The following is a 23,056-nucleotide window of genomic DNA, read 5'->3' as shown; positions in this document are numbered from 1 at the left end:
TTTTCATCGCCACAGGATTCCCTGTCACGCTAAGGAAGACCCAATCTGCACATGAATAAGACTCACTCACCATGTCCCCCTTGGCACCCCGTGGCCCTGGAGGCCCCACAATCACAGCTGAGTCACCCTGAGAAGGCAGAGAGTAGTCAACAGAGTCAAGAGCACCCCAATCTCTTGCTCTTCCCATCCCCCATGCCCACACTCACCTTGTCACCCTTTAGCCCTGCAGTTCCAGCATCACCCTATTGGGTAAAAGAATGTGAATCTCATTCAAGCTGAGGAGCCTTTAGTCCTGAATTATACGCCCCACCCCACTCACCACAGGGGCATTTTACCCACATTCTTACCTTCTCTCCTCTGTCCCCCCGGATGCCTGGGGGCCCCTACATGAAGGAAGATGACCATAAGCTATGAAGATTTGAGGGGACTAGTGAGGAGACAGCTCAGGGAGAGGCAAAGAGAGAGGGACAGAGGGGGGATGAAGGAAACAGAGAGCTAGAGCAGACAAGGAGAATTAGAAGGCTGGGGTGGACTGCAGAGAGTATCTCAAGGGCATATAGGGGACAGTCAGGGTACTGAAGTCATACTCCTGGCACTTTTCCCAAAGGAACCCACCATGAGTCCTCGAGGTCCCTCCTGACCAGGGTGGCCGTCTTCACCCTGGATGGTGACATTAAGTTAATTGACTCAGGGGTTGGAAATTCAAGGCAAGAGTGGTCATGAAGGAGTCATTGTCTGCCTCTCTGGCAGTGGGCCTGGCTATGAGAAGACATACATACCCGGATACCTGGCTCGCCACGCTCGCCTCGGGGCCCAGGAAGCCCTGCTCCAGGGTCTCCCTGAAGATCAACAGAATATCCTGGATAAGTGAGGGGACTCAGTGGGGGACAGAGGGCCATGGGAGATTAGTGGAGGTTGGAGGTTGGAGGTGACCAGAGCACAGGAAAAAGAAGATGACCATAAGCTATGAGGATTTGAGGGGACTAGTGAGACAGCTTGGGGACAGGCAAAGAGAGAGGCACAAAGAATAAGCACACTAAAGCCAAGATAGCATTCCACCTACCTTGTCTCCTTTCAGTCCAGAGGCTCCAGGCACTCCCTGTGGGTCAGAATAAGGTAAAGGTCCTATGGTCCTTAAAGCCCACACATACCCAGCCCTGCAGTGTGGTCTGTCCCCATTATAAATTCTCATGTGGACAGACTCATGGGGCATTGGGACACTTCTACTCACCGCTGACCCTGGTGGTCCAGGTGGTCCCAAGGGGCCTGGGGGACCTTCTCTTCCTGGGAGGCCTGCCAGACCCTATAGGAAAATGGGGCAAGAAAGGCAGAAAGTAACTTAAGAAACTTCTTTCTCTTCTTCTCAAGTGAGGAGCCCCTAAGACAGGGTCTGGTTTCCCTCCTCCTCACCCACCACTAGATTTAGAAGTCTTGAAGTCATCAAGTCATGGAATGGAACCACTATGTGACCCAGGTATCAATCCCTAGGTTTATACCCAAAGGACTTAAAATCAGCATACTACAGTGATGCAGCAACATCAATGTTTATAGCAGCTCAATTCACAAAGCTGACCTATAAAACCAACCTAGATGCCCTTCCACAGATGAATGAATAAAGAAAATGTGGTACATATACACAATGAAATATTACTAAGCCTTAAAGAATAATTGAAATTATGGCATTTGCATGTAAATGGATGGAAATAGAGAATATCATGCTAAGTGAAATAAGCCAATCTCAAAAAAACCAAAGGCCAAATATTTTTTCTGATAAGCAGATGTTGATCCATGGTGACAGGGAGGGGAAGGATAGAATGAAGGAACTTTGGATTGTGCAGAGGGGAGTAAAGGGAGGGGTGAGGTGGTAGGGATGGGAAAAACAGTAGAATGAGACAGACATTATTACCCTATATACATGTATGATTATACTTTTGATGTGACTCAGCACCATTACAGCCAGAAGAATGAGAAGTTATGCTCCATTTGTGTACAATGTGTCAAATGCATTCCACTGTCATGTATAATTAATTAGCATTTTTAAAAAATAAGTCATCAAGCTCCCATGTGTTCTCAGCCACTCACCCGCTCTCCACTGGGGCCTGGCTGGCCCATCTCTCCTCGAGGGCCTGTCTGACCAGGAAACCCAACAACACCAGGAGCACCAGGAGCACCAGGAGGGCCCAGGTCTCCCTGAAGGAGAGAGAGCAAATGGAGAAGGGGTTATATGGGACGCCTTTCTGGGACTAGTCCTAGAATTCCTTCTTTCTCCCACCTCCAGAGGCCACCTTGCCCACTGTCCCTGCCACTGTGATTGGATACTGACTTACCTTCATACCTGGAGGACCAGTTGGCCCAGGGAGCCCTTGGACCCCAATTCCTGGGTCACCCTTTGAGGGAAAGAGAGGTCATATCAGGATCATGGGGTCTCAGGATCATGACCCCCAGCAGGGACCCTTCTGGGTAAATATACCTTGTTTCCTTTAAGTCCTGGAGCCCCTTTTTGACCCTGAAAAAAAAAAAGTAAACAGCACTTGAAAGGGTAGGAATATACAAACCAAACTTAGACATGGGCCAAAAACATTCCCAGGGGAGCTCAGATATGATCATGAACCCACGGAAACTCAGGATTATAACTAAGGCTTGGCTTACAGAAGTCCAGACATTTCCATGGGTTCATGAGTACATAAACTGAAGTTCAGATGTGACCACAGATACGTGGGAGTTCAGGCATGACCAAAGGCACATGGAGCTCACACACGAATGCAGACATAAAGGAACACAGATGTGGAATTCAGACAGGAACTCTACTGTGTCTACTCCCAGGAAGCTTAGATGTGACCACAAATGTGTACTCAGACAGATGGGGGTGGGAGACGGGATTATAAACACAGGTCCAAGGAAAGGCTGGCAAGAACTCAGCTATGTCCTGAGACTTAGATCAGATAGGAGCACACACATGTGGGCTCAGACATGGTAAGGAATAAAAGACCAAGAATAAGCACACTAAAGCCAAGCTGGGACAGCCTCACAAACTCAGAAGTTTGAGTATGGAAGCTAAGAGTGTGTGACCCCAAGGTGCCCCAAGAAGCAGGCTCCTGAAGTCATCAAGCCCCTCAAGCCAGATCCAGGGATTCAGATATATGCACTGGCCTAAGAATGATCCCACATGTCCACAGTCATACTCAAGCCAAGCTTGGACCTGCCAGACCCCAGACCCCAGACTCACATCTTCCCCAGGGTCTCCAGGTTCTCCTGCACGGCCGGCTTCACCCTGCACAGAAGTGGTGGTGAGGTCTAGGGCCACTCAGCCTTATTCCTCCCTGCCCAACATTCAGACCCTAAGACCAGGTCCACTCACCTTCTCACCCCTTGGCCCTGGCAGTCCTCGATCACCTTTGGCCCCCTGTAGACACAAGAATAAGAAAGCAACTCAGGCATTAGTTATAGATAGATGAGACTCAAGGAAAGAGGCACAAGCAAGATGTCAAATGTGGGGCATATTATATAAGTTGAGGGTCATGAGGGTGGATAAACTATAGGTCAAAGACCCCTTGCTATCAGAGGTGCCACACTTACCGGTTCACCCACCAGGTCTCCAGCAAGGCCTCCCGGGGCACCCTGATGAAGAAGAGGTGTCAATGGGGTTCCTTGGCATCCCCTCTTGGTCCTCCCTTCCAAGTCCCTAGTACACTCACCTTCTCTCCCTTTGCTCCAGGGGCTCCAACTACCATCTGTGGGGAATACCCAGTGAGTTGCCTAGCCACCCATCCTCCCCAACCCTACCCTGCCATCATGAATGGAATGTGGAAACTGAGGCTTGGGGTGAAGCAGAGGAGTTGGTGCAATAGGTAGAGGTCAGGGTCAAAGGTCACCTGTCCAGGAGTCCCCATGGGTCCAGGTTCTCCTTTAGGTCCAACAGGGCCAGGCAGACCTGGCGATCCCTGGGGCAGAGCAGTATGGGTAACTCAGAGCCTCTCCACCATTCTGTCTCTACTGCCCCACTCTTCATATCCAAGCACACAGCTGGGCACAGGGCCCTATGATAAGCCTGCTATGAGCAACCCCCAGAACACATACTGGTACACCAGGGCTTCCTCTGTCTCCATCCTTTCCACTGGCACCGTCACGACCTGGGGGTCCTGGCTTCCCTGTCTCCCCCTGAGAGGGAGGAACTTAGTTAGGGACCTGATGGTTGACCCTTGACCCCTGAAATCAGACCCTTACCTCTATGACTTACCACTTGTCCAGGCAAACCTGGTGACCCCTGAGGACCCTGAGGGGAAACAAATATGGGGATGGATGACACAGGGCAAAGGACAAAGGAAGACATGGGAGAACATGGAACCCAGTATGTAGGAACACAGTATCCCTGAAAGAGCCACAAATCACTCACCACAAGGCCTGAAGGGCCAGGGGGGCCAGGAAGTCCCACAGCTCCAGTAGGTCCAGGCAGGCCCTAGAGGAAGAAAAAGTTCAAGGAAGTGCCACTTCCACCCATTTCCCTGTGACCTTACCCTACGAGTTGGGTCACTCACCCGTCCTGGGGGTCCTGTCTCTCCAGGCTCTCCCTGCAAAAGACCCCAAAAGCTTATGAACAGAGCCCACAGAGGAACTCCTGGGGCTTAGCATAATCACCAGGAATGATACCCCAGAAGCTAACAGAGCTTATTCTGGGTGTGGACAAGGCTTGAAGGATCCCCCTCCTCCACCATCCACGTACTCCCACATACCTATACTCACCTTCAGTCCAGAAGGTCCTTGGGGTCCGGCAGGGCCAGCAAGACCCTAGAGAAAAGTGTCAAGGCAGGGAAAAGGGATTAATATTGTTTGCCTGGGTTCAGGGATTCCCATAAACAAGGTGTGGTTCAACAGCAGACTGATGCCTGTCCTATCCCTCCCATACTCCCACCATTTAGTGCTCCCCCATCACTCACTGGGGCACCAGGCGGTCCAGGGTCTCCATGGCCACCCTGTTAGGAACAGTCAGATGAAGAAAGCCAGCCCCACCCCACCAGGGAAACTAGGCAGAACTGTTCATGGGGGTTGGGCACAGGATGGGGCAGGAGAAGTAAAGAATTCAGTACTCACTGCTGGGCCAGGGGCCCCCCTGGGACCCTGCAAACCCTGCATAGAGAAGAAGATAATGAGCCTCAATCGAGGCCTCACTTGGGCCATTCCCACCCTCTGGGGATCTTTGCTTAGGGGCCCACTTCCATGCCCCCACCCTCCCAGAGACAGATCACTGTGTATCCACAAACTACCCTTCGGATAGCACACATGGTCCTGTGTGTACATGCGTGCATGTGCATGTACACACACACACACACACACACACACACACAGAGCAGAATACCAGAGTCTGGGCAAGCTGCTCTGGCCACCACTCACCAGCTTTCCTTCAGGCCCAGCTACACCACGCTCTCCTGGTAGACCCTAAAGAGAAAAGGTCTAAGGCTACACTGTTCTTATGCCCTGACCTCAGCTTCTCCCCCAATCCATCACTCCCTGTGTAGCCAGAAGCAGGAGCCAAATAGTCCAGGTAGTGCTGACTCCAACTTTGAACATAGGACAAAACATGTAACAGCCACATTCTTTCATACAAGTGGTCCATGGGGCAAGGACTTACTGGGTTGCCATCATGACCTCTCTGTCCAGGTTCTCCCCGATCTCCCTTGATGCCTGGCACACCCTGCAAGCATAATATCATGTCCTGAACCCCCAGTCCCTGCCATGTGCCCATGTACATACACAATACCACCCCTAGTATGCCACATAAAGGAGGGGGAAATACAGTGTGATAGAAGACCTCACCCTGTCTCCTTTGGGGCCTCGGTCACCATCGCTGCCTGGCTCTCCCTGTGGGGATGTGATGTCAAGTCAGTTCTTATAGACTTTGCAAGTGGTGGTCCCCAGGCTGATCCCACACTGACCTTGGCACCCTTGAGTCCAGGGGGCCCTTGTTCTCTGGTGAGTCCGAGACTTGGCTCATCTATAGTCACCTATAAGCACAAAGTCACAGGAGAGAGAAAGACACAGAATGTGTCATGATGGGTCACAGGATCACAGAAGGTTATAAAGTCAGAGACACCACATGGATTTCTGGGGCCCAAGCTAAGGGTGGCCTCCTGGTCACCAGTCACAGCAGTCACAGGCCTTGGGCAGGGCTGAGGTAATCACCTTGGGACCAGGAGGACCAGGGGGTCCAGGGAGGCCAGGAAGGCCATCTCTGCCCTGCAGAAAAGAAGAAAATGGGGAGGTTTTGCCAGCACATGCTCCAGGAAGCTCCACCTCACAGCCCCATCTGGCTTACCTGCTCTCCACGTTCTCCTTTCTCTCCCCGTTCTCCCTGAAGTGCAAACAGCAGGTTGAGGGTTATGTCCATGAGAATCCAACACTCCCCTCAACCCCACACCCCTGGCCCTCCCAGACAGTCCCCAGGCTCACCCTCTCTCCTGGCCTTCCTGCCTCCCCCTCACCCCCAGCCCGACCTGGGAGCCCAGGAATTCCAGGTTTTCCAGGCTCCCCGGCAAGGCCAGGAGGTCCAGGGGGGCCTCTCTCCCCAAGGGCCAGGCCAGGTGGCCCCTGAGGGCCAGGGTCTCCACGATCTCCCTTTAGCCCTCGTTCTCCAGGAAAACCAATGGAGCCCTGGAGGAGCAGAAGATGAATGCTGGTGGGTGTACAACTATGCCGCCCACAGGGCATACATACTAAGCCACCACTTACCTCCTTGCCTGGGGGACCCCGCTCGCCTGGGTCCCCTTTAGGGCCACGGCGCCGTTCAGTCATAGGCAGGAAGCCACCAGAACTCTCATCCCAAGACTCCACAATCTCCCGCAAGGCAGATGTCTAAGGGTTGAGAGGAGCAGGGCCCGTAACTGCCACCACCTACCCCTTGGGCCTTGTGGGCACTACTTGCAGCATGAGACCCCCACCTGTTCCCACCCCAGCCCCTAAACAGCTTACCCTGATGCCAACAGTTTCCAGAAATCGCTCCACATTCTAGGAATACAAGGTTGGTGAGGGACTACACACAGAAAAGAAGCTCCTGCCTCCTGCTTCATACTGCCCCCACAAAGAACCTCCAATGCCCTCTTGTCCTGGCCTCTTGCCAAGCATATTTTCAGTCCTATTGAGACCCACTTGGGGCCCCTCTCTGGCATGTCCCCATTGCCCAGGTTCCCTTGAGTATAAATTATAAAAATCCCAATGGGGCAGGGGACAAAGCACAGAGAACAGAACCTGTGGAGCCTCATAGCAAGGGGAAGAAGATGGAAAGGTTGTCATTATGGGCATGCAAATGAGTGTTAAGGGCCAGGTCCCAAAGTCAGCTCACCGGGACACTCCCAGGTTCTCCTCTCAGGCCACGCTCTCCAGGCAGGCCCTGGAGGGATCAAGAGACAGGCTGCTAGGATCCAGCTTATGAGGCATGTGTGAATATGTGGGTCTACAGCTACTTAGGCAAATGAAAAAGGTGGGGCCTCACCTGTTCCCCTTTGGATCCAGTCTCCCCACGGTCACCCTGAAAACAAAGAATGATTAGGTGAGGAAAATGTCCCCCAATCTGATCAGGCCCTCACCATACCTCCTACCCAACTCACACACTCACCTTGAGGCCGACACTTCCTGGGACACCAGGAAAACCCTAAGATATGACAGAATACAAAAGGATCACATAGGATCATGGCATCCTGGGAGGTATCCCAAGAAACATAATGGCCTCTGTTTCTCTCAAGTTCCAGAACTACTGTGAACACTCACCTGGCCAGGAGGGCCCACCTGCCCTGGAAGACCTGGAGGGCCCTGGAGCCCAGGGATACCAGGAGCTCCACGTTCACCCTTGGGGCCCTCATGACCCTGTGAAGGATGCAGTCAGCATCAGAACACTGAGGTCCCAGGAAAGAATGGAGTCATATCTCACAGAGTCAGGATGTAAGATCAGAGGTTACAGAAAATTCCAGCACTTACTTCTCTCCCTGGGGAGCCTGAATCTCCCTTCTCTCCCTAAGGAAGACAAGGGTTTTTCAGACATGGCCCAATCCAAAGCCACAGGAGACCCCAGGGGAGGGGGCTTTACCTTCCTCCCATCTTCTCCAGGGTCCCCAGGTTCTCCCTGTGGGCAGAGGACTCATATTAGCTCAAACAATCACCAGTATCTGGAGACAACACACTGTCTCGGCAGATTTCAGATGACTATGACTGTCTGTGCCTCTACTTCCATGGCTGTTTTTGTCTTGGAGTGTGGCCTGGACCCAACTGAGTAAGCTGCTACAAGACTAAGGGTGACCTGCATGGGCCTGCTCACCTTCATGTCCCCCAACCTGATCAGGCCCTCATACCCCCTACCCAACACACACACTTTTCTGGCTTTCAAGATGACACTCCACTATGCATCTGGTTTGGTGATAATCCATGTGACCCAGTAATGTATGCATCCATGTATATCTTAACAGGTGTATCCATGAGTCTCTGTGTCACAGAAGTGATTTTGTGACTCACTCTGTCTGCACATCTTGGCCCATGTCTGCACTTGGGCATGGGCTTATACATGTATAACTGGGTCCCCAGTGCCTTGAGAACCATGTGTCTTGGCATCTGTCTACAAGTCTTGTATTTCAATGTGTATGACCAAATGTATGTAGATGACTATGGATATAAATGTATGTATCAGCAAATATGTCAGATGACAGAGTCAAGGGTATGTGTTTTACTAGGTCTCAATGTAAGTTCACGTGTAGTCCTAAGTCCATTTCTTAACATATATCTGAGTCCAGGTGAAAGTGTCTATATATGAATATGTCTCTATATGTCACTGAATAAGGCTTCATGCCAGCATGTCTGTACCTGTCAATTTGTGTCTGGTTCTTTGTCTATGTCCATGCCTGTGGGTTACCTTGGACCCAAGTTGATACATTCATCTATGAAGTTGCCCTATGTGCACTTAGAACTGTGTTACAGGATATATCTTCACACCTGGGCTAGGTTTTCAGGGGTTGGTAGGTGTCTACATGTTTTAGCCCATATGCTTCATGAGTTGTCTGCGTATTTGGGCTATGTGCATGTGCTAGGGTTCCTTAGCAGGTTTTGCCCTGGCTGTCCTGGACACACTCACATTTTTCCCATTCAGGCCAGGTTTTCCATCCTCGCCTGGCTTTCCCTGTGGAAAGAGATCATCCATCAGATGTCAGGGCTCAGAAGAGGATAGGAAGCAGGCAAAAGGACAGCGTGAAGGCCTGGACTTACCAGTGCTCCAGGGGGTCCTGGGGGACCAGGTGGACCTTGTTCTCCTCGGAGGCCAGGAAGTCCCTAAAAAAATCTTGGTTAGGTTTGAGAGGGCCTCAGATATCCCTAGAGACACAACCCCATGGACTGAAGGATGCACTAAAATCCTACTCCAGTGTAGAAACGCCAAGGATTGGGAGGTCCCTTTGGGATCCTATGGGTTAAGGGCACTCCTGCTGCTGAGACTCCCAAGGAAATAACCCCCCAAAGCTAGAGGACCTATTAAGATCCTCAAGGCAAAGAAGATCAGAAAGGGGGACTCTATTAAAACCTTCAGGCCAGGGACTCAAACCCCTCCCAAGGAGAAGGAAGAACCAACTGCCTTCACTCTTACTGATGCTATGATTATGATGGACCTGGCTGTGGCTCATGCTAGACCCCTGAGCCACCCTCCACCCCAGCATCTCCCCTCACTTACGTCTCTCCCTGGGTCCCCAGCTTTTCCTGCAGCACCCTGGGGAAAGACTCAAAGTCAGGATCATGGGGTCAGGGGCCCTGTCCACCAACAGGGCACCAGTTTCTATGAACTCAAAGCCTGCATGTCAGTAGCATGCCCATCCTCAAACTTCAAGGCCAAGACCAGCCAGATGAGACACAAGTTTTGGGCCCTCTTATGAGGAGGTACAGGAAGGGGATGACCAGCAGTGACTACCATGACTCACATGCAGCCCAGGGGGACCAGGAGCTCCTGGTTTCCCATCCAGCCCATTCCGGCCATCCAGTCCAGGGGGGCCCCGGTCACCCTGAGGAAAAGAGAGTGGTAAGAAGCATCCAAGACTAATATGGATCTTGGAGTCAGGCACACCTCCCCAAAACCACACTCTCTCACCTTTTCTCCTGTTGGGCCTCGGACACCTGGGTCCCCCTAGAGGGAACAAGGTCATATAAGAAGTAAGGACAAGGGTTGGGGTTGGCTCAGTGGTAGAGCACTTGCCTAGCATTTGTGAGGAATGGGATTCAATCCTCAGCACCACATAAAAACAAATAAGTAGAAAAAAGGCATTGTGTCCATCTACAACTAAAAATATTTTTTTAAAAAAGAGGTAAGGACAAGGGCTGGGTCTGAAGCTCAGTGGAAAAGTGTTTGCCTAGCATGTGTGAAGCACTAGGTTTGATCCTTAGCACTGCATTAAAAAAAATAAATAAACAAAATAAAGGTATGCTGTCCATCTACAAATACAAAGAAATTTTTTAAAAGATGTAAAGACAAGATGAGTTTTGGGCTGAGGGGCAAAATTTAGCACTCACCTGGGGACCCTGGGGACCCCGAGGCCCATCAATGCCCTGCAGAGAGAGGGAAAAAGAATCAGAGCATGCTTTCTCAGGCCAGCCCCCACCAAAGGACCAACCACACTCACCCTCTCCCCAGGAGCTCCAGGTGGCCCAGGATCACCCTTCGGTCCTCGAGGACCCTCCTGTCCACGGTCCCCAGGCTCTCCCTGTGGCAGAGACAAACTTGCTAAGGAACTAGTCCTTGAATCACAAAGAAAAGATATCGTGTGGGGTACTGATATCCTTTATAGACTCATAGCTTCACTCTACCCCGCAGACCCCCAGTACCTTCTCTCTGGCTCCAAGTTCTATGTCCACCTGTGGACAGTGAGAAGAATGCTTCAATGAGGGGAAACAGGAGTTAGAGAGGGACAATGGGGTTAGTAGGGATTGAGGGTCAATAGAAGTGTCGGGGGGGGTCATGGAGGAAATAGAAAAGGTAACAAGACATAGTATGAAGTCAACAGGGGCAGGTGTAGGAGATAACAAAAAAATAAACCCAGCTCAGTGCCTACCGGCCTTCCAGAAGGTCCTGGGGGACCCTGGAAAAGGAAATGATCATAGTGAACAAGAGTCCTGAGGTCCCAGGGCGTGGTTTAGGTTTGCCCCAGGTTCAACTCTGCCCCCAAATTCCTTGAAGAAACACCCCAGTACTAACTCCCAGAAGGTCATCAGCGACCTCCAGGCCCCTGGCACAGATTCTGACTAATAAATTGGCAATGGCACCAGGGAAATTTTCATCCCACCTGAGCCCAGTGCCAGCACAACTCACCGGCTCCCCACGGTCACCCTTGGGTCCAGATGGTCCAGGGCTTCCCTGCAGAGAGCCAGAATGTCAGGGTCACTTGGGGAAGGTAGTAATTTGGAGGAACCTTGAGGACTCATGGAGTTCTGGTGGCCAGTGGGGGATTGTGATAAGGGGTTACAGAAAGTAAAGATCATAAGGGTTAACATTGCAATGTTGGAGCAGCAGAATCAGGTGCTGGAGACTAGATGGTTGATGGGTTAAGGATGAGGTCAGGGTAAGGTGTCAGAGGCTGAGACTCACGTTTCGTCCATCCTCTCCAGGATCTCCTTGGTCTCCCTTTTCACCCACAGGACCTCGGGGTCCAGGTGCCCCCTGAGAAAAACAGCTGGTCTGAGACAAACCTTCATAATATTTTGAAGCTTCCCCCATGAGTCCCTATACTGCCCCAGGTTTTCCCATCACCACTTTCCATTGCCACTTTCTCCTTAAAGGGTCTCCCATCACCCTCAGTGCTCCCTATCACCTTCATGCCATAGATTCTCCCATTAGCCCTCCTACTTCTCCCTGCTAAGACTCACCCGAAGGCCACGCTCACCAGCTTTTCCAGGCAAACCTGGTTCACCCTGGTGACAGAGAGAAAAGTGGAGGTGGAATTGGGGAAAAGAGTGCCCGGGCACCAACTGGACAGAAGGCAGGGAATAGGTTGGATGACCTGACAGAGTCCCCAGGCCTTGGGATCATAGTTCAAGGGTAAAGGATCAGAAAACACAGTAGGGAGAAATCTTACCGGGGGACCTTCATCACCTTTCTCTCCAACTTCACCCTGTGAGACATGAAAGTCAGCCCCAATCCAAGACCCCTAGTGATGCTGGCAAATTCCTTTTCCCCATATCTTCCATGGCTCCCCCAACTCCAGCCTCTTACATCTCGTCCTCGGAGGCCAATAGGTCCAGGAGGGCCAGGCCGCCCAGAGTCTCCCTTCTCTCCAGGAGGACCTGAGTCACCCTATAGGGAGATAAGAGTGAGGTGATGAAGAATGAATGCAGCAGGCAGCCTTTAAAGAAGTGACCCCCAAAACCTTGAGGGCACCCAAGGTCATAGATACTCACTGGAGGTCCTGTTCTTCCATTGAGGCCAATGGGACCCTGAGGGTGTGGGAAGGGGGACAGAACTTAGTGTTCTCAGGTACCACCTCTTCTCCCTTTGTCACACATCCCCATCCCCACATTTATTCACCCGGTCTCCACGATCTCCCTTGGGGCCAGGGTCTCCAGGAAGAACCAACCCTGGTGGACCCTGTGGGTGGAAAGATTAGAAGTCAGTAGGGTACACCCTTCACCTGACCCACCCCTAAATACTTTCCCTTCTCTCACCTGTTCCCCTTTTACTCCAGTAGCTCCTTTGGGTCCAGTAGGCCCCATATCTCCCTGAAAGTAACAAAGACCATCAGTGTTGGTCCCAGAGTCCAGGTATCTCCACAATCCAACAATCATGCTTCAACTCTTGTGACCTTCAGGTAGGCCCAGAGTTCTATGACCTTGACATCAACCTTGTAACAACTTCTCCTACCCTCACCAGATGTACCTTTTCTCCTTTGGCTCCCGCACCAGCAGGTCCCTAAAAACAAATAGTATAGATATTACTTGACCCCACCTGGGGTTCAAAAGATCAAAATCTTGATTGGAATGGGTTATATATAACTGGAAATCATAGAGCAGTCTTTGCCCAGAGGTCTCAGGGTCACCACTGAGAGCAGGGGGGTTATACAAAATGGGATAACACAAAGTTTGTGACCAGTATGGTGGTTAAAGGTTCAGAGGATCACAACCAGGAGTCTGGAAGCAGGTTATAGCATAAAAAAAGTCACAGACTTCCGAGCCTGCCCAGGAATCCAGGGTTATAGAGTGACATAGTATTGTTTATAGGTCACTGCTCCAGGGATGTGCTGGGCTCAGAACCCCATCCTCCCCACACTCACCACTACTGCAGGGTCCCCAGGGCGACCAGGCTCTCCCTGTGAAGACAGTATAGGGGCAGGGACAGGTTAGAGATCCACCTAAGAACCCAACTTTCCAGTGTCCCACCTGCCACATCCTGATGCCAGGAGGTACAACACCCAGCCCACAACTCACCTTCTCTCCACGGCGGCCAGTGGGTCCTGGTGGCCCCTGTATGTGAAGAAAATATGAACTCAAGTGGAAAGTAGGAGGGGAAGACCACACAAAAGTCCCACTCCTCATCCCACCAGTCATAGACTCACTTCAGGACCCTCAGCTCCAGGACGTCCAGCAATCCCAGGCAGCCCCTGGGGAAGAGGAATAGAATTGCTGCTCCAGGTAGTGGGGTGGGGAGCAAGGGGATCATGAGTAAACAGTGGGTCGAGACTGGGGATCAGAACTGAAGAGGGGTTGTGGAGAACTGAGATTTAGGTAGCAGGAGTCAAACTTGGCTGGAGGGCAGAGACCAGGTCATAAAAGTCGAGGTCAGTACAGTAAGGTCAGAAGGTTAAAATCCAGGTCCCTGGGGTTAAGGACTAGAGTCTGCATTAAGGCGATTAAGAATTGGGTAAAGGGGCTGGGGATATAGCTCAGTTAGTAGAGTGCTTGCCTTGCATGCACAAGGCCCTGGGTTCGATCCCCAGCACCAAAAAACAAAACAAACAAACAAGAATCGGGTAAAGATGGGTGGATGACAAGATCAGCAGACATCAAGGGAAAGAAGTCAGAATCAGGAGGGGGCACAGAGTTCATAGGTAAGTTGGCACTGGCACTGAAGTCAGTGGGCTTACCTGGGGTCCCACTGGGCCAGGAAGTCCCCGTTCACCCTGATGGAATAGAAGAGGTATCAGAGCTAAGTCTGACCCCAGATCCTCATTGGCCCAAGAGCCCCAGACTGCACTTACTTTTTCTCCAGTCTCACCCGGGATCCCTGTCAGTCCCCGGTCACCCTGGGAAGAGAGAGGATGGGAGAGGGGCCTTGACTGGTGAAACCAAACAAGGTGTTGTAAACTCCAACTATCCCCCCTTCTCTGAAACCACATCCTCCAACCTGGACAGAACCCCTATGTCCTGGTCTTCCAGCCTCCCCTAACACCATGGGAGGCCCAGAGTATCAATCTTCACTCCTGAAGAGTACTAGTACTAGTACTCACTTTGGGGCCAGTGACTCCAGGAGGTCCCTGCAAGCCCTGGAAAGGATGAAATTGGAAATTCAAAGATTTAAGTTTGGGCAAAAGGAAAGAGTAGGAGTTAATGGTTGAAGGTGAGGTCATACCTACCACATTCAGAATCCCCAATCCCTAACTCACCGGCTCACCCGGGGTCCCAGGTTGTCCTGGGAGGCCTGGGGCTCCATCCTCACAGTCACCCTGTCAGAGAAACACATGTTAGGAAGACACAGGGAAGCCCTGACCCCACACCCAGCCTCTTGCCTTTGAACTAAGATACCAAGAGGCAAGTTTCCTACCTTTTCTCCTTTCTTTCCAGGGGGACCAACTGGGCCTTGGGGTCCAGGGTTTCCAGGAAGACCCTAGGAGGAACACATAAACATATGAATCTAGGAACAAATCCCAGGCCCAGCAGAGGCCCCAGTTTCTACCGAAATTCCTGAGCAGGTTCCCCAGTAGAGCATCAAGGTTCCCTCACCGGCAGTCCAGGTTCCCCAGATGCCGTGCTACCAGTACCTGGTCCAGGGGGACCCTGGGAGAGAACAGCAAGTCAGCGGATGGCCAGAGGAATCCATCTCCAAGCCGCCACCTGCATGTCTTATACCTAACTTACCCGTTCCCCACGATCACCTTTGTCACCCTGGAAAACAGATTATGACCCCATGAATCTGTACCATATCTCCTTCCCCAAGACACCAGATAGACAGGAGTCATAGTGAATAGATTATAAGGATCACATGGGAACTGAGGAGTCATGACATGGGAGGGGGTCAAAAGGTCAGAACAATCAGTAGGTGTTGCGTAGGTTTCAGTGGCGTCATCGGGTCTTTGAATCACATGGGGGTCATGCTGTTACCTTCACAGCTGTTCCAGGAAAGCCAGGGGGACCACGGGGTCCTGGGTCCCCCAAAGGGCCACGAGGTCCAGGAGGGCCCTAATGAAGAGACAAAGTATAAGGTGCAAACCCCACAGATCTTACTGTCTTCTACACATTAGTTCCACACTGCAGATCACCTGCTCCCACATAATCCCTGAGACTTACCGAAGGTCCAGGGTCCCCTTTCTTTCCAGGAAGCCCTAGTCCCTCTACTCCAGTGACTTGCCCAGGCTCCCCCTACAGGGACAGAGAGCAATAGGCAGGGTAGTGAAGGTTCAAGGTGGAAGAAAATTCTAAAGGTACCCCAGCTATTCCTTACCACACCTCAGGCCTGGCCCAAGATTGCCTGCAGCAACCTCTTCTTCCCTAGGACAACTTCCCTCATTCCCCCTTCACCTACCGGTTCCCCCTTCGGGCCTCGAGGTCCTCGCTCTCCCTAAGGACAAAACAGAGCAGACAGTGGTGCTTTAGGCTCAGGTGAATCTCAGGGTGGCCCCATGGGCCAACAACACCCCAGCCCAGCCTCCCTATCCTGTAGAAAGAACCCTGGAAAAGCAAAGAAGGGAAGGCACTTACTGGTTCCCCACGAGGGCCAGGCCACCCTGGGGAGCCCTGTAAATGGAGGCAAGAGTCAAAACAGTGAGAACCACCCATTCACTCAAGCATTTGTCCTACCAAGGCCTGAAAAGGCAAAGTTTGCTCACCTTCAGGCCAGGGGTTCCAGGGGTTCCAGGAGTCCCAGGGCGACCAGGGTTGCCTGGAGGCCCATCTGCACCAGGGAAGCCCTAAGGAGGCAAAGAGATCAGAAGAGGAAAGGACCCCCTCTCCAATGCCCTGCTTTGCTGAAGGTGCCCCAGTCCATCAACCAGGGATTCCCACCCCATAGTCCTCCAAGTATTGTCAGGGGTGGAGCCAAGGGGCAGAGAATGGCCCCTCTGAACTGAACAGCATGATAAGGCAGAAAGTATTCCCTGCCTCTGCGACCCATAACTGCTACCTGGAGCCTCTCGAAAGGATCTCATGGCCTCTCTGACCCCTCCACTTCAGAGTTTCCACCAAGTCTTTGATGTAGTTTATAATCTCCACTTAGGCTTCTAGGAATACTCTGTGGTCCTAATTCTACTTCCTCTTTCTTCCTTCTAAAACCCCTGAGAACATTAGGAAGAGCAACCTGGGGGACACCCCATGGTCTTCTCACTCACCCTTTCACCCTTTCCAACAGTACTTCCAGGAGGGCCTTGGGGGCCAGGAGCACCAGTCCTGCCCTGAGAGGGGACAGTAGGTAAGGAGGTAGTAAGCCAGTCAGGACAGGGACAGGTGTGGGGAGACACTCACCGGGAGACCGGAGGGGCCAGGAGGCCCAGCTTGTCCTTTCAGGCCCTAGGAAGAGTGATCAGTGAGTTCCATGCTATCAGTTCTCCTTGCTCCACTGATGCCCAACCCATTGTATACTCCCACAAGGCCACTCACCATCATTCCAGGTTCCCCTTTCTGGCCCTGGGAAAAGACATATCAGCGAGAATCAGCATGACTAGCCTCAGATGTGGCCTTTACCCACTCACTCAGGCCTGGACACTTACCTTTGGACAATGCACGGGGCAAGGCTCTGGCCGTGGCTATGAACACAAGATCTCTTTAAGTCCATTTGGTCCTTTCAAGAGCCCCAGGTCCCCTCATCTATACCACCTAGCACCCCCAGAGGCCTCTTCCAAACCTGAGTGGCTGAGGATGCTTGACACAGGGCTATTGCCAGATCACTGACTGCCCGGGTCAGACTTGGACCATCATCCACAGCAAAGAAGTTCTGCACAGGGTCCACACCTGGCACCAAGCGACGTAGCTGTTCTGGGTCAGCTCCAGCCAAGCCCAACATCATCACCTTGAGCCCTAAAGAGGGGTCCAGGAGCCTGCATGATGTCCCCTCTGGGGCCATCCCTGTTCCCAGATCCCATTCCCATCAGCCCAATTCCTCACCAGCAGACTGGGCCTCGCGGATAGGACTGAATATGTCACCTCTCAATGGCTCATCCACTAACAGAACCATAACCCCAGGCACTTGTTGTCGGCGCCCAGGAGCATCTGGTGCCAACAGATGTCTGTGAGCTGTGACCACAGCTGTGCCTGGGAGGAAAGACATGGCAGAATTGGGAGGTGGGAAACCAAGCTCCTAATAGGGAATCCCAAGGAGTCCATGTTCACTGCAGTCCTCACCCAAGTTGTTCCCACTTGGGTCTATGTAGGGGATGTCACGGATCTTCTGCAAGATGATGCCAAGGTCATGGGAACTATTCAGTGGAAATAGTGGGGAGGGCCGGTGACTGTAGGATAGCAGGCCAACCTGGGGTAGAGGGAGATACAGAGCCTGGGGGGATGACAAAGCAGTGATGGGAACATATAGAGCCTAGAGAAACAGAGGGGGGATGACTAAATGTGAATTTCTTATTAGGAGGTCAGTAATGATAACAGAATAGGGAGCCAACCAGCAGGTGAGATCTGGAGCCTGGGAGAAAGACTGGACCTGTGGTGGGGTAGACAGATGGTGACTAGTGTGGAGCCTGGGATGAGCAGAGAGGTGGGGGGACATATGGTCTGACTGCCTTTAGGGTCAAACCTGGGTAGCCTGTGGCCCAAGAGGCCCAAGTGCCGACACCAACTGCTCCAGGACCTGCCTAGCAGCCTCTGCACGGTGAGCATTGTCTCGAGTAGCATGTAACAGGAACACCACATCCACTGGGCCATGGGAACACACTGCAGGAAGGGGTCAAGTTACTGATGGGCCCATCTAGCAATCCTTCTTAGGCCTCTCCTACTGTGCCTTCTATACCTGGCTTCTGTGTAACAGAGGCCTCAGGACCCAGCACATCCCCGCGGACAGGTGTCAGGGAGAATATATAGGAGATGCCAGGCTCTAGACCTGTCACCCGCTGGGAGCTCGAGCTGCCTGGAAGTGTCTGTGGGGTCCCCGGTACTTCTGCAAGGGACAAAATTTCATTAAGAAGGAGGCCCTCCATGGAGCTCCAACTGCCAGCCCACCCCAACCTTGGCCTCACACTCACCCTGGCCAGTGCTTCTGAGTGGCTGCCAGGATAGGATGTACCTGGATGCCCCAGACACTGGGGTCCAGGCCAGAGTTACTGAGTCGATCGAGGTTTCCACCACATTTAGTTCAGTACTTGGAACACGAGGTGACTCTGAAGGAGAAATCAAAGATCAAGGTGTCCTGAGAACCCAAAGGAGAGAGTTCTGAGATCCTGGAGCAGGTTATCTTAGAGAAGTGTCATGGGGAGGTCATGCTGTGATTACTCTAGGGTCAAGTGTGTGGGAGGACAACAGAAGTCACTCAGAATCTGGGGTGCAGGAAATCAGGATGGGTCATTAGTGTGAGGCAGGGGATGAGCCCCTACCCGAGCACACCAAAGCAGAGTGGGACCTCTGGGCTCACCAGTGTGTGCAGTCACCTCCCTGGGGGGTCCTTCTCCAGCTGGCCCTAGGACACTCAGCCACAAGTGGTACAGTGTCCCTGGCTTCAGCCCGTCCAGAAGGTAGCTGCTGAGTTCAGGTCCCAAAACCCTAGAGTGTTCCTGGCCACCTGGGGCAGAAATGAGGGTGGGACCAGGAGCATGTGGGAGGATGCTACCTACCAGTATTAGTGAATTCCACTCCTCACTAACCCCCACCAACCTCACTGACTCAGGGTTCACCCTCCCTATTGATATTCCTTATTCTCCCTACAGCTGCCTACTTTTCTGACCCTCCCCAACTGATCCTCTAGGGCCTCCTTTATCCCACCCACCTCACTGATTAATCCCACCACTGTCTCAGATCCTGCAGACCCTGCTCCCACTAACCTTGTCAATCTCACTGGCTCTGCCCACAGCCCTGCCCCCACTTGGTTAGGTCCCTAACCTATTGGGGCACCTCTCACCCTCAGGTTGCCAGCGAAGAAGGAATCCATGTGCCCCAGGCACCTGTTCCCAGCGGAGTCTCAGTGAGTGCTCACTGCGCTGCACCACGCGAAGTGTCTGTAAGGCTGTTGGAGCCTCAGGTGCTTGAGAGAAAACGTGGGACTCAGGGAAGCTCTGCACCGACTGACCCCAATGTCAATCCCACACACTCTCCTGTCCCAACCAACCGCTCTACCTGTCTCAGGCTTCACCCTTCCTCTTTTCTCAGATCCTGCCCCTACTGGCTCATTACCAATACTTGGTCCCATTTCCAAATCCGAGCACCAGCCCCACCCCACAGACAATCCAAACCCCAATTCAAGGCTTGCTCCCGCCCAAGATCCGCCTACGTGTGGTGACGACAATGGAGACAGGTGCGCCCTCTTGGTCACCAATAAGTGCTGTCACTCGCACAGAGTAGCTGACTCCGCCTTCAAGACCCCTGATCTCTGCAGAGTCAGTATTTCCTGGGAGTATCTGATGTCTCATGGGGCCACCTGGCCATGCAAGCAAAGACCAGCGGTCAGGGTTGTACCAGAGGAGCAATCCCAGTCATAAAGAACAAGGGTGAACCAGGGAGCCATACCTTCACTCCGGCCCCAAGCCAGTCTGTATGCTGTGGCTCCAGGGACCCCTACCCAGGTGACCCGAAGAACATCACTGGAAGCATTGAGGATCTGCAACTTGGACACACTGCCCACAGGTTCAGGAGCTAGGAACACAGGCAAGGAAAGAGATCAGGGCCACTGGGTATCTAGCAGAGAACAGGGTGGCAGTGCAGGCATGGTAAATGCAGAGAAAATCTGAAGGTTAGGTGAGTTTAGTGTGGACTGGTCAGAGTAGGAAACCCTGAGGAGGTCAGTGATTCATAGTGGGCAGTGTGGGACATCCATACTGTTATGGATATTTAATCATCATGAGTGGTTCAGAATGGACAGGACAGTCATTGAGCAGCAGTGGAATGGGCAGCTGGAACAGTCAGGAAAGTCTCTGGTAGAGACTTTACACAGTAAGGCAAAATAGTCAATGTGGTGTGGTGGCTAGCAGGTAGCCAGGGTCCACTCACCAGTCCTTACAACAACAGAGGCAGGGGCCCCATCGACACCGGTCACTTGGGCCCTCACGTGTATTGTATACTCAGTATCTGGCTCCAGCCCATCTAGCTCAGCCACTGTGGCCTCCCCAGAAACCAATTGGGATTTCTCTGAGCCTGGGAACAGGGATAGAAGCAGTTCCAGGGCTAGCCATACTCTGTCCCCCAACCCTCAACCTGGACCCCCAAGAAAAACTCCAGCCCCTATTCCATCCAGATCTGCCACCCACAACCCTCCCAAACTCCTGACTCCCACCGTGGCCTGAGTGCCAGGAAATTCTGTATCCTGTGGCACTAGGAACCCTGGTCCAGGCAATGGTGACGGATGAGCTGCCAGCTTGAGTCACATGAACTGTCCTCACTGGGCCCACTGGGTCTGGGAAGAGAGGCAATGGGGAATCTGATGGGAGAGGGAACAGGAATCATCTGATAAGGGAAGACTATGAGAGTCAAACAGGAGACAGGGACCTGATAAAGGAGATGATGAATGGTTCAGATGGGGAAGGAATGGGAATCTGAGCTGGCAGGTGACAGGAATATAAGAGACAACAAGATCTGACAGAGAGGGGGAAATCTGGTAGAGACTTTAGGAGGCACAGAGTAGGGTCTGTCAAATGAGAAAGTGGAAGTCTGAGAGTTAGGTCCAGGAGAAAAAGTGGTGAGGGTCTGAGGGATAAGTAGTAGAAATACAGGGCTAAGATAGTGGGAGATTTAGGGGAGAGGCAGAGGAATCTGAAGAAGTGGGAAGCTAAGGAGACCATGGAGACTGGAGGGGAAAGCAGTAGGAAGAGGCAGTAAGAATGTAAGGGGGAGACTGGAGTTCTGGGGAGAAGCAGGGATCTGAGCACAGAGGTATAGGAGTCTGAATGGACACTAGAGGCAAAGATCCAAGGAACTGGGTCAGGCCCTGACCGGTTCGAGCTATGATGGTCACAGGGGGGCCCTCCTCTCTCCCTCGAAGTGCAGACACAGCCACCTGGTAGGAGGTTCCAGGCTGCAGCCCCAGGATGTCCGTGGCAGTAGCATCTGGGGGCAATGTCTGACTAGACTCTGGACCTAGGATCAGAGAGAAATGCTGGCATGACTCCTGTCTATCCCCTTAGTTCCCCATACTCTGATCATACCCCTCAGCAATCCTATCACACATCCCACACTGACCACTGCTTGTCTTCCAAGTAATCCGAAATCCACTGGCTCCAGGAACAGGTCCCCAGGCCACTCTTACTCTCGTTGCATCTGACAACACAACTCGTAGTCCTGGGACAGCAAGAGGGGTTTCTGGTTCTGGGAGTTAAAGACAGGGGCCAGGGTCAGGACCAGAGCAGGAGTCAATCAATCAGCTGTTCCTCATAAGCCTCTCACAGGGCTCACCTCGGCGAATAGTAAGGACACTGGCACTACCCTCACGGGCACCCACTCGAGCAGACACCCGCACAGTGTAGCTGAGCCCAGCACGAACATCATCCAAATCAAAGGCTGTCTGACTCCCAGGAAGCACCAGTGTTCTCTCAACCCCTGAAAGAGAAGGAAGGGTTGGTGGGTAGGGGTCAGTTAGAGACAAGAATGTAGATAATGGCAATCAGTGATGAACAGGGACACATGATGAGATGACTCATGGGGGATGGGAGTTAGTGAAAATGGGACACAGATGAAAAGGGTGAGAGACAAGGACACAGGTTAAAAGCAGCCAGTGATGAATGGCAACACTGATTAACAGGGGCCAGTGTTGAATGGGGACACTGGATGACAGGGGTAAATAGATAGAAACACAGGTTGTAAGATGACAGGAGTCAGTGGACAGCAATCAAGGTTGATAAGCCGTTGAAAGAAATTGATGGAGGTACAACCACAAGAATGAAATCCTAATTGGAATGGGTTGCACTCCATGTATATATAATGTGTCAGAATACACGTTTTTCTAAAAACAACAAATAAACAAACAAAAAAGATTCTCATGGTAAGCAATCAGCACCAACCATACTTACAAATGGTATTATTCTATAATATGCACGTTTTTGTTTTAGAAAGTAAAAGTTAAAAACTGATATCAATGGGGCTGGGGGTGTGGCTCAAATGGTAGTGTGCTGGCCTGGCATGCGCAAGGCACTGGGTTCGATCCTCAGCACCACATAAAAATAAAAATAAAGATATTGTGGGGCTGGGGATGTGGCTCAAGCGGTAGCGTGCTTGCCTGGCGTGCGTGCGACCCAGGTTCGATCCTCAGCACCACATACAAACAAAGATGTTGTGTCCGCCAAGAACTAGAAAATAAATATTGAAAAATTATCTCTCTCTCCCTCTCTCTCTCACACACATTCTCTCTTTAAAAAAAAAAGATATTGTGTTCACCTAAAACAAAAAAAATAAATATTTTTTAAAAATCTAATATCAAATCATAATAAAAAAAGGCAAACTCAAAAAAAAAAACAAAAAAAAAAGAAATTGATGCAGGATGACAAAGGTCAGTATTCGATGAGGACATGAAATGAGAGGTTGGTGTGGACAGTAGTCACTGCTAGGATAAGAGAAGGGCAGTGATAAGAGCTTGTGGCTATGAAGAAGGATGAAAGTTATGGACAGGGATGCGGGGCAAGGACAGAACCAGCTGAGGAGGCCAGAGTTCTGGGAGTTAAAAGACAGGGGCCAAAATCAAAACCAGGACCAAGACCCTGTGACA

The 23,056-nt window shown here is 51.8% G+C and overlaps 1 protein-coding gene across 2 annotated transcripts in view; it reads right to left on the bottom strand.

Moving 5' to 3' along the window:
• Nucleotides 1-23,056, bottom strand: part of Col7a1 (collagen type VII alpha 1 chain) — a 32,799-nt gene that overhangs the window by 5,620 nt on the left and 4,123 nt on the right. Inside the window, exons 13-101 of one of the 2 annotated variants that reach the window (XM_027933903.2) lie at nucleotides 21,751-21,894; nucleotides 21,538-21,663; nucleotides 21,292-21,435; nucleotides 20,636-20,755; nucleotides 20,353-20,496; nucleotides 19,873-19,998; nucleotides 19,637-19,783; nucleotides 19,268-19,390; nucleotides 18,785-18,931; nucleotides 18,399-18,533; nucleotides 18,167-18,313; nucleotides 17,954-18,090; nucleotides 17,554-17,680; nucleotides 17,317-17,463; nucleotides 17,057-17,229; nucleotides 16,923-16,958; nucleotides 16,813-16,839; nucleotides 16,678-16,722; nucleotides 16,545-16,607; nucleotides 16,047-16,127; nucleotides 15,919-15,954; nucleotides 15,743-15,778; nucleotides 15,508-15,579; nucleotides 15,322-15,399; nucleotides 15,079-15,105; nucleotides 14,944-14,997; nucleotides 14,765-14,827; nucleotides 14,607-14,666; nucleotides 14,451-14,486; nucleotides 14,202-14,246; nucleotides 14,088-14,123; nucleotides 13,560-13,604; nucleotides 13,432-13,467; nucleotides 13,278-13,313; nucleotides 12,884-12,916; nucleotides 12,673-12,726; nucleotides 12,536-12,595; nucleotides 12,409-12,444; nucleotides 12,224-12,304; nucleotides 12,087-12,122; nucleotides 11,878-11,922; nucleotides 11,600-11,671; nucleotides 11,324-11,368; nucleotides 11,067-11,093; nucleotides 10,840-10,869; nucleotides 10,638-10,718; nucleotides 10,528-10,563; nucleotides 10,109-10,144; nucleotides 9,942-10,022; nucleotides 9,698-9,733; nucleotides 9,241-9,303; nucleotides 9,110-9,154; nucleotides 8,075-8,110; nucleotides 7,966-8,001; nucleotides 7,759-7,854; nucleotides 7,607-7,642; nucleotides 7,484-7,519; nucleotides 7,334-7,381; nucleotides 6,964-6,999; nucleotides 6,724-6,846; nucleotides 6,445-6,645; nucleotides 6,311-6,346; nucleotides 6,178-6,231; nucleotides 5,931-5,999; nucleotides 5,812-5,856; nucleotides 5,627-5,689; nucleotides 5,389-5,433; nucleotides 5,089-5,124; nucleotides 4,935-4,970; nucleotides 4,741-4,785; nucleotides 4,536-4,568; nucleotides 4,394-4,456; nucleotides 4,238-4,273; nucleotides 4,078-4,158; nucleotides 3,873-3,941; nucleotides 3,696-3,731; nucleotides 3,577-3,618; nucleotides 3,359-3,403; nucleotides 3,227-3,271; nucleotides 2,471-2,506; nucleotides 2,328-2,387; nucleotides 2,083-2,190; nucleotides 1,232-1,303; nucleotides 1,064-1,099; nucleotides 780-839; nucleotides 616-660; nucleotides 348-383; nucleotides 207-242; nucleotides 71-127 (exon numbers count right to left, since the gene is read on the bottom strand). In XM_027933903.2, the coding sequence (XP_027789704.2) occupies nucleotides 71-127; nucleotides 207-242; nucleotides 348-383; nucleotides 616-660; nucleotides 780-839; nucleotides 1,064-1,099; nucleotides 1,232-1,303; nucleotides 2,083-2,190; nucleotides 2,328-2,387; nucleotides 2,471-2,506; nucleotides 3,227-3,271; nucleotides 3,359-3,403; nucleotides 3,577-3,618; nucleotides 3,696-3,731; nucleotides 3,873-3,941; nucleotides 4,078-4,158; nucleotides 4,238-4,273; nucleotides 4,394-4,456; nucleotides 4,536-4,568; nucleotides 4,741-4,785; nucleotides 4,935-4,970; nucleotides 5,089-5,124; nucleotides 5,389-5,433; nucleotides 5,627-5,689; nucleotides 5,812-5,856; nucleotides 5,931-5,999; nucleotides 6,178-6,231; nucleotides 6,311-6,346; nucleotides 6,445-6,645; nucleotides 6,724-6,846; nucleotides 6,964-6,999; nucleotides 7,334-7,381; nucleotides 7,484-7,519; nucleotides 7,607-7,642; nucleotides 7,759-7,854; nucleotides 7,966-8,001; nucleotides 8,075-8,110; nucleotides 9,110-9,154; nucleotides 9,241-9,303; nucleotides 9,698-9,733; nucleotides 9,942-10,022; nucleotides 10,109-10,144; nucleotides 10,528-10,563; nucleotides 10,638-10,718; nucleotides 10,840-10,869; nucleotides 11,067-11,093; nucleotides 11,324-11,368; nucleotides 11,600-11,671; nucleotides 11,878-11,922; nucleotides 12,087-12,122; nucleotides 12,224-12,304; nucleotides 12,409-12,444; nucleotides 12,536-12,595; nucleotides 12,673-12,726; nucleotides 12,884-12,916; nucleotides 13,278-13,313; nucleotides 13,432-13,467; nucleotides 13,560-13,604; nucleotides 14,088-14,123; nucleotides 14,202-14,246; nucleotides 14,451-14,486; nucleotides 14,607-14,666; nucleotides 14,765-14,827; nucleotides 14,944-14,997; nucleotides 15,079-15,105; nucleotides 15,322-15,399; nucleotides 15,508-15,579; nucleotides 15,743-15,778; nucleotides 15,919-15,954; nucleotides 16,047-16,127; nucleotides 16,545-16,607; nucleotides 16,678-16,722; nucleotides 16,813-16,839; nucleotides 16,923-16,958; nucleotides 17,057-17,229; nucleotides 17,317-17,463; nucleotides 17,554-17,680; nucleotides 17,954-18,090; nucleotides 18,167-18,313; nucleotides 18,399-18,533; nucleotides 18,785-18,931; nucleotides 19,268-19,390; nucleotides 19,637-19,783; nucleotides 19,873-19,998; nucleotides 20,353-20,496; nucleotides 20,636-20,755; nucleotides 21,292-21,435; nucleotides 21,538-21,663; nucleotides 21,751-21,894 (5,969 nt within the window). The remainder of the gene's footprint in view (nucleotides 1-70; nucleotides 128-206; nucleotides 243-347; nucleotides 384-615; nucleotides 661-779; nucleotides 840-1,063; nucleotides 1,100-1,231; nucleotides 1,304-2,082; nucleotides 2,191-2,327; nucleotides 2,388-2,470; nucleotides 2,507-3,226; nucleotides 3,272-3,358; nucleotides 3,404-3,576; nucleotides 3,619-3,695; nucleotides 3,732-3,872; nucleotides 3,942-4,077; nucleotides 4,159-4,237; nucleotides 4,274-4,393; nucleotides 4,457-4,535; nucleotides 4,569-4,740; nucleotides 4,786-4,934; nucleotides 4,971-5,088; nucleotides 5,125-5,388; nucleotides 5,434-5,626; nucleotides 5,690-5,811; nucleotides 5,857-5,930; nucleotides 6,000-6,177; nucleotides 6,232-6,310; nucleotides 6,347-6,444; nucleotides 6,646-6,723; nucleotides 6,847-6,963; nucleotides 7,000-7,333; nucleotides 7,382-7,483; nucleotides 7,520-7,606; nucleotides 7,643-7,758; nucleotides 7,855-7,965; nucleotides 8,002-8,074; nucleotides 8,111-9,109; nucleotides 9,155-9,240; nucleotides 9,304-9,697; nucleotides 9,734-9,941; nucleotides 10,023-10,108; nucleotides 10,145-10,527; nucleotides 10,564-10,637; nucleotides 10,719-10,839; nucleotides 10,870-11,066; nucleotides 11,094-11,323; nucleotides 11,369-11,599; nucleotides 11,672-11,877; nucleotides 11,923-12,086; nucleotides 12,123-12,223; nucleotides 12,305-12,408; nucleotides 12,445-12,535; nucleotides 12,596-12,672; nucleotides 12,727-12,883; nucleotides 12,917-13,277; nucleotides 13,314-13,431; nucleotides 13,468-13,559; nucleotides 13,605-14,087; nucleotides 14,124-14,201; nucleotides 14,247-14,450; nucleotides 14,487-14,606; nucleotides 14,667-14,764; nucleotides 14,828-14,943; nucleotides 14,998-15,078; nucleotides 15,106-15,321; nucleotides 15,400-15,507; nucleotides 15,580-15,742; nucleotides 15,779-15,918; nucleotides 15,955-16,046; nucleotides 16,128-16,544; nucleotides 16,608-16,677; nucleotides 16,723-16,812; nucleotides 16,840-16,922; nucleotides 16,959-17,056; nucleotides 17,230-17,316; nucleotides 17,464-17,553; nucleotides 17,681-17,953; nucleotides 18,091-18,166; nucleotides 18,314-18,398; nucleotides 18,534-18,784; nucleotides 18,932-19,267; nucleotides 19,391-19,636; nucleotides 19,784-19,872; nucleotides 19,999-20,352; nucleotides 20,497-20,635; nucleotides 20,756-21,291; nucleotides 21,436-21,537; nucleotides 21,664-21,750; nucleotides 21,895-23,056) is intronic. The other variant, XM_071615750.1, reaches the window with a different exon arrangement.

The sequence above is a fragment of the Marmota flaviventris genome, chromosome 8, assembly GCF_047511675.1.
Source record: "Marmota flaviventris isolate mMarFla1 chromosome 8, mMarFla1.hap1, whole genome shotgun sequence".
Classification (NCBI taxonomy): domain Eukaryota; kingdom Metazoa; phylum Chordata; class Mammalia; order Rodentia; family Sciuridae; genus Marmota; species Marmota flaviventris.
The sequence above is the reverse complement of the archived record's forward strand: the minus strand, read 5'-3'. Positions and strand labels throughout refer to the sequence as shown.